Raw genomic sequence first — 7,411 nt, 5'->3', positions numbered from 1 at the left:
AAAAAATGTTGCCTTTAGAATGACCTGAAAGCTCAACTCTGGGCAAATTCAATACTACCCTTGAAGTGTGCCAACCCCCCCCCCCCCCCAAAAAAAAACAAAACTACAGTTAAAGATTTGTTTTTGCTGGGGATATAATTAAATAGCAGATTGACTTATCTTTTCCCTCGCTCCCAGAGGCTCCTCCAGCCATAAAACCAGTCCTCCAAAGCCTTCTCTAAAATATTCCAGCTGGTGACGGCAGCTCTAACAGCATCAAGTGTAATGCAAAACCAGTAGTCCTGCATTGTAAGTGAGGACAGCCGTTCCATACCCAGAATGTTGGCTGCCAGGGTAGTGAGAGGTGAGGAAAGTAAGGACTCTTTCAAATGGGTGGCTGTGCTTACCACCCGCAAAGACGCGATATAGCAGTGACTGACAGACATTTAGGAGGCAATCCTGCACTATTTAGCAGATATTTACTTTAGATGCAGCCGTTGACATCACTGGCGCATGTGCTCTAAACTACAGGGGTCTGCAAACTATGGGCCTCCAGTTGTTCAGGAACTACAAGTCCCATCATGCCTAGTCTGGTCTGTGAATGTCAGAGTTTTACAACGCCTCATGGGATGTGTAGTTCCGCAACAGCTGGAGGGCCGTAGTTTCAGGATCCCTACTCTAAAGGAACGGCATACCCGTGCCATTCCTTCAGAGCCATGCCATAAACAGATTCCCACGTGATGTTATCGCCGACTTGCCCAGATAGCTAAAGCCCAAGAACCCATAAAGAAGACCGGGTGAAGATGGAAGTGCTGCTGGAGGGCTTCGTTTTCAAGTATGCGATGCATTCTAGCACATTATGACCTAAATTGCCCGGGGCCTGATTTTTAATTTTTTTTTTTGTATGCAGTTTACCGATCAGCCAGCTGGATAAAAGAAAAAACAAACAAAATAAAATACACAGAGATTCTTCCATCCCTCCCAACAGGACAGTGTATTCCGACAGGAGCATCTGTCACAGTACATTGATCAGTGGCTGCAGCCACTGATTGATAACAAATTTTCCAACATTTTCCATCCCCTTGACAGAAATCAATTGAACAAAAAGGGGCCCACACACTGAGCGAAATTCAAGTGGTCCCCTGCTTTATTCATCAACAAGAACAGGCAGGATCAACCAGGTTTTTTTACAGCTTAGAAAAGGAAAAATGACACAGCAAGCACTATGCGGTTTAACGTGCTTTAACCAGTTGCCGCCCGCCCACCGTCAAATGACGGCGGGACCGAGCGACCATTGTTCTGGGCCGCCGTCATGTGACGGCAGCCCATTCAAGCAGGGCAGGCGCGCGATCGTGTGCGCACCGCCCTGTCGGTGTCGGCGTGTCCCCGGGACACAGCCCGTCACCGGCAGGGGGGAAACAGCCAATGGGCATGCCTGTTTCCCACGTGATCGGCTGTGTTCCAATGACACAACCGATCACAATAGCAAAGCCCGGAAGAAGACCGCGCATGCGCGATCGGGAGCGCGCAGCGCAGTCATGTCGGTGGCTCTGTGTTCCCTAGGAACACAGCTAGTCACCGGCAGTAGTAAACAGTCACTGACAGTAACTGTTTACTATGTGATCGGCTGTGAATCCATTCACAGCCGATCACAAAATGTAAATACAGAGCAGTAACTCACTGTTACTAGCTCTTCTCCCCTCACACAGTTTCCAGTGTGAGGAGAGCAGAGCCAGAAACAGTGAGTTACTGCTCTGTGTACCTGTCACAATGTAAAATCACAGCAATAAAGGTCCCCACACAGTCCTCAGCCCCCCCCCCCCCCCCCCAATTGCACCTGTCACCCAACAGTCACCTCATCAGTGCCCAGAAATTGCCACCCATAAGGCTACGTTCACATGTGAGCGTAGCGATCGTGGGCAGAATCAACGCGATTCTGCCCGCGATCCAGCAATTATTGCAAATCGCTGGACGCCTGTGCGTTGCCCGTGATTTGCAATAGCACCCCAAACGCTGTGCGATGTTGCCGCGATTTCCACCTGCCGAATCGTGGTAACATCGCGCAAACAACGCATGACGCCCCAAAGAAGCTCTTGTACCTTTTTTGGGCGTCATGCGTTGTTTGCGCGATGTTGACGCGATTCGGCAGGCGGAAATCGCGGCAACATCGCACAGCATTTGGGGTGCTATTGCAAATCACGGGCAACGCACAGGCGTCCCGCGATTTGCAATGATTTCCGGATCGCGGGCAGAATCGTGGTGATTCTGCCCGCGATCGCTACACTCACATGTGAACATAGCCTAAAGTTCACCAGTCACCAGAGACTGCCATCAGTACCGCCGTGCACCATCGCCCGTCACCTGTCACCCATCGGTGACCATCGCCTGTCACCCCATCAATCACCGTCACCTGTCACCCGTCACCCCATCAGTCATCGTCACTTGTCACCCCATCAGTCATCGTCACCTGCCGTCAACCGTTACCCGTTGCACAGCCCATCACAGCCAGCATGTCAAAAAGGATGTACAGCCGCGAGGAGGCCCTTCAGGTCCTCTCCATGATGAGAGCACCGGGGAGCTCTCATCAGTATCCGAATCCAATTCCGAATCTGATTCGGAATTTGAAATCGCAAATAGTAGCGGATCGGAGATGGACTCGGACTATTCCTTAACACTTTCCTTTATAGAATTTATTTTGGGGTGCAATTTTTGCTATATACATGCAACCACTTACTGACCGCCTAACGACTATATACGTCGGCCATTAAAAGCTAAATACTGGGGTTATGGCAGCAGATATCAAAAAGTTATACATGCGAGGTATCGCCACGATCGTTAGAGCGAGAGCAATAATTTGAGCCCTAGACCTCCTCTGTAACTCTAAGCTGGTAACCTGCAGAAATTTTTAAAATGTTGCCTATGGGGATTTTTAAGTACCAATGTTTGGCGGCATTCTGTGAGCGTGCGCAATTTTGAAGCATGACATGTTGGGTACCTAATTACTCGGCGTGACATTATCTTTCACATTATGGAAAAAAATTGGGCTAAATTTACTGTTTTCTTATTTTTTAATTCAAAAAAGTGAATTTTTTCCAAAAAATTGCATTTGGAAGACTGCTGCGCAAATATGGTGTGATAAAAAATATTGCAACGATCTCCATTTTATTTTCTAGGGTCTCTGCTAAAAAAATATATATAATGTTTGGGGGTTCTAAGTAGTTTTCTAGCAAAAAAAAAAATTATTTTAGCTTCTAAACACCAAGTGTCAAAAATAGGCCCAGTCTTAAAGTGGATAAATGAACAACTTTGTGTAAAGTGCTACTTGGATGTTAGGCCTCTGTATGTGGCTAGGCTGTGTAAAAGTGTTACACATGTGGTATCGCCATACTCAGGAGGAATAGCAGAATGTATTTTGGGGTGCAATTTTTGCTATGTACATACTATGTGTTAGAAATATTGCATAAATGGACAGTTGTGTAAAAAAAATGCGTTTTCATTTTCTTTCCACATTTTCCAAAAACTTGTGGAAAAAAATGACAAATATTTTTGGGTTATTTTTTACCAAAGATAAGTAGCAGTATAAATTTCAGCCAAAATTTGTGAAGAAAAATTACTAATTTGCAAAATTTTATGACAGAAACAAAGAAAAATGCGTTTTTTCACAATATTTTCAGTCTTTTATTATTTATAGCACAAAAAATAAGAAACCCAGTAGTGATTAAATGCCATCAAAAGAAAGCTCTATTTGTGTGAAAAAAAGGACACATTTTTTATGGGTACAGTGTTGCATGACTGAGTAATTGTCATTCAAATCGGTCTGGGCAGGAAGGGGGTGAAAGTGCACTGTAGGCAAGTGGTTAAAGGAATAGGATACTTTTATTTTTTTTAAAGCCTGGTACACCATAGGCCAAATGTCAGGAGACATCGGACGTTTAAATAAAAACCGGCCATGTTTATTAGGAATTGACCGATTATCGGTGGGGCCGATATTCACTTTTTTTGACGTATCGGCCACAAACTTGCTGATATGACTGACATTTCTTCAAGTAGTTGTACCAGAGTGATGCCTGCAGCTAGAGGCATCACTCCGGTACCGTTGATCAGAGCCGACAGTTGGCTTTCTTGTAATGACAACTTATGCGGCTGAGCAGCCGCTCGATTGTCATTACAAGGAGCGGGAGTGGAAGGGAGGGGGCCCCCCCCCCCCCACTACCGCGGCTCGCCCTGGTCTCTCGTCCCACAGGGAGGCCCGAGTAACCAGACGGCATGTCTGCCAGTTGGCCGAAGACCCGAACAAAGTGACATTCGGCACTGAGCGAGTCTCTGATGTAAAAACCTGGAAGCGATGTCATGACATCAATTCTAGGTACTGGAGCCTTAAAGGCACCAGATTTAAAAAAAAAAAAAACGACAGCATCAAAACTTAGTGTTTTGAATGCTTTTAAGTGCAGAGGAGGGATTTTGGGTCTTTTAGACCCCAGATTCCCTCCAAAAAAAGAGAACCTGTCATTGCCTATTACTGTCACAAGGGAGGTTTACATTACAGGTTATGTCAGAATACAACAGCTCAGTGGGGAATATCGCTGTACTAATGTCAGTCTGTTAGTACAGCAGCTCCGATAAGAGCTGTCAGTTATGTTTGTACCAGGCTTAAAGCGGAGTTGCAGCCTTTTCTGTGTATATTAACCACTTAAGCCCCGGAAGATTTTACCCCCTTCCTGACCAGGGCCTATTTTGCGATTCGGCACTGCGTAACTTTAACGGACAATTGCGCAGTCATGCGATGCTGTACCCAAATGAAATTGCTGTCCTTTTTTCCCACAAACAGAGCTTTCTTTTGGCGGTATTTGATCACCTGTGTGGTTTTTTGATCATGCCCTATAAACAAAAAAAGAGCGACAATTTTGCAAAAATAACAATATTTTTCACATTTTTTATATGAAATTCCACCCAAAAAATGTAAAAATCAAAATTTTTTAACACTTTAGGCCAATTTGTTTTCTGCTACATATGTTTGGTAAAAAAAAAAAAAAAAAAAAAAAAAAACGCAAAAAACGTATTTTGATTGGTTTGCGCAAAAGTTATTGCGTTTACTAAGGGAAAGATTTTTGTCATTTTTATTGTTTTTTTTTTTTTTTCTAACGAGTAATGGCGGGGATCTGCGATTTATTTTGCGGGACTGCAACATTGCGGCGGACAGATCGGACCCTTGACTGACGCTTGTGACACTTTTGGGGGTACCAGTGACATTACTACAGTAATCAGTGCTATACATATGCACTGTTACTGTAAAAATGACACGGGAAGGGGTTAACTTTATTGGAGAAGGAGGGGTTAAGTGTGTCCCTAGGGGCGTTCTTCTAACTGTGATTGGATGTGGCTTTTCATGTAACAGCAAAGATCTAAGGTCCTACATAGCAGGACCGTATGATCTCTGCTGTTACACAAGGGAGATTGACAGGCGGCTTTGTTTACACTACAGACGATCGCGAGTGAGCGGCAGACATCGGGTCCACCGCTCACACGCAGGGGGGGGGGGGGGTGGTCCGTGAGCCTCACAGGCTAGCGACGTAGTATTACGTCACTTTGCCTGTGAGGGGCTGACTGCCGACGTAGATAGACGTTAGGCAGTCGTCAAGTGGTTAAAAGTCAGCAGCTACAAAAAGTGTAGCTGCTGACTTTTAATAAACACACACTCACCTGTCCCACGATCCAGCGATACGGCCGCCCGAAGCCTCGATCCTCTCCCTCTGGTCTCGGCGGCGCCGGCATCACTGGTGTGGGCACCCGGCTGTGACAGTGTGCGGCTTCACAGCCGGGTATGCACTGCGCATGCTGTTGTGCTACGCGTCGTGATTGGCCGGCAATCTTCTGGAACCTCTGACATGTCCCAGAAGACTGCAGGGAGGGAGGGGGAGAGGAGAACTTCCACTCAGGGCGCCGCGGCGCTCCGGGCGGAAGTGGGAGCGGGTACCTGTCAAAACTAGGTACCCGCTTTCCCCCCAAAAAAATGGCACGTCAAGGGGTTAGGACTACCTAAAGCGGAAGTTCCACTTTTGGGTGGAACTCCGCTTTAAGACTGAAGCAGTTGTGCATGACAACCAATCAGCTTCTATCTTTCATTTTCACAGCTTAACTGAACAAGCTGAAGCTAGAAGTTGATTGGTTGGCATGCAGAGTTTTAGTGTGTTAATGGTGGCAGGACAGGTTATGTATAAATGAACTCCCCCCATATACTGCCCTTCTTCCCTATTACTGTACAAGCAGCTGACAAGTGCTGCCTGTGCTCCATGTGCGGCCTCCTCCTCTCAGTAATTACCTGCTCCTCCAGACGCTGGATTTCCACCTCACACTCCTTATCATCCTCCTCATTAGAAGAAGATTCTTCCGACGAACCGTCTCCCTGCTGCCGCTGTTCCTCTTCTTCTTCTTCCTGCTCCGACTCCATTTCCTCTTCTCCCTCCCCGGCCAAACGAAGCTTCTCTCTCTCCTCCTGTTTGGCGGCCGCCATTGCGATCCTTACTGCGAATTCACAACGTTGCTGGGCGGGAGGGCCTTCCGCGGCGGCTCCTGTCTGCAATAGAGCTTTCTTGGGCATTCAGAATTCCAATTTTAACTGAAAAACGTTATATTATTTCGTGGAATGTACGCATTTCTCGCGCAATAAGGAGATTTGAAGGAATGTAATCATATTTTCTGTGCAGGCGCGAGAGGTCAGCCCCGTCTCCAGGGAGACCGAAATCCCGCGTTTTCGGGGGTCCTCCTTTATTTTACGCCTTATTCACTGAGGGGGCGTGTGACTGTGTGTGTGTAGCGTAGAGTGGTTGATGTGTGAGGAGCTCTGTGTAGTAATGTGAAGGAAATACATTCATTTAACAGTTCATGGACAGCTTATATCTATACATAATGAGTGGAAGAGGAGCAGAGGGACTTGGCTCACACAGAGGACAGTCCCAGTCTTTAACCACTTCAGCTCCAGAAGGTTTTACCCCCTTAACCACTTGCCGACCGCCGCAAGTAGATATACTGTGGCGGTCAGCCCCAGCCAGGCAAAGTGACGTATATATATGTCACTAGCCTGTGACCGGCTTGTCAGCCAATAGCGCCCGCCCCGGCTCGTTCACTAAGGAGTCAGTGCGTGAACGAGCCGGGGCGGGCCCGATGTCCGTCGGTCACACAGCGATCGTCGGTAGAGAGGGAGAAAGGCAGGCGGCTAATGTAAACAAGCCGCCTGTCATTCTACCCTGTGTAAAAATGGAGATCAGACGGTTCTTCTATGTAGGACCGTTGATCTCTGTTTTTACACTAGTAGCCATGTCCTATCACAGTTAGAAACACGCCCCTAGGACACACTTAACCCCTCCCTCTCCAATACAGTTAACCCTTTCCCTGCCAGTGTCATTTTTACAGTAACAGTGCATATGTATAGCAT

At 46.8% G+C, this 7,411-nt stretch overlaps 1 protein-coding gene across 1 annotated transcript in view; it reads right to left on the bottom strand.

Annotated features, from left to right (window-relative positions):
- Positions 1 to 6,726, bottom strand: part of SART3 (spliceosome associated factor 3, U4/U6 recycling protein) — a 61,935-nt gene extending 55,209 nt beyond the window's left edge. Inside the window, exon 1 of the mRNA XM_082243754.1 lies at positions 6,299 to 6,726. Coding sequence (XP_082099880.1) covers positions 6,299 to 6,577 — 279 coding nt within the window. The 5' untranslated portion in view covers positions 6,578 to 6,726. The remainder of the gene's footprint in view (positions 1 to 6,298) is intronic.
- Positions 6,727 to 7,411: the final 685 nt, after the last annotated feature.

The sequence above is a fragment of the Pelophylax lessonae genome (genome assembly GCF_965119305.1).
Source record: "Pelophylax lessonae genome assembly, chromosome: 1".
Classification (NCBI taxonomy): domain Eukaryota; kingdom Metazoa; phylum Chordata; class Amphibia; order Anura; family Ranidae; genus Pelophylax; species Pelophylax lessonae.
This window is presented reverse-complemented; position numbering and strand designations above follow the sequence as displayed.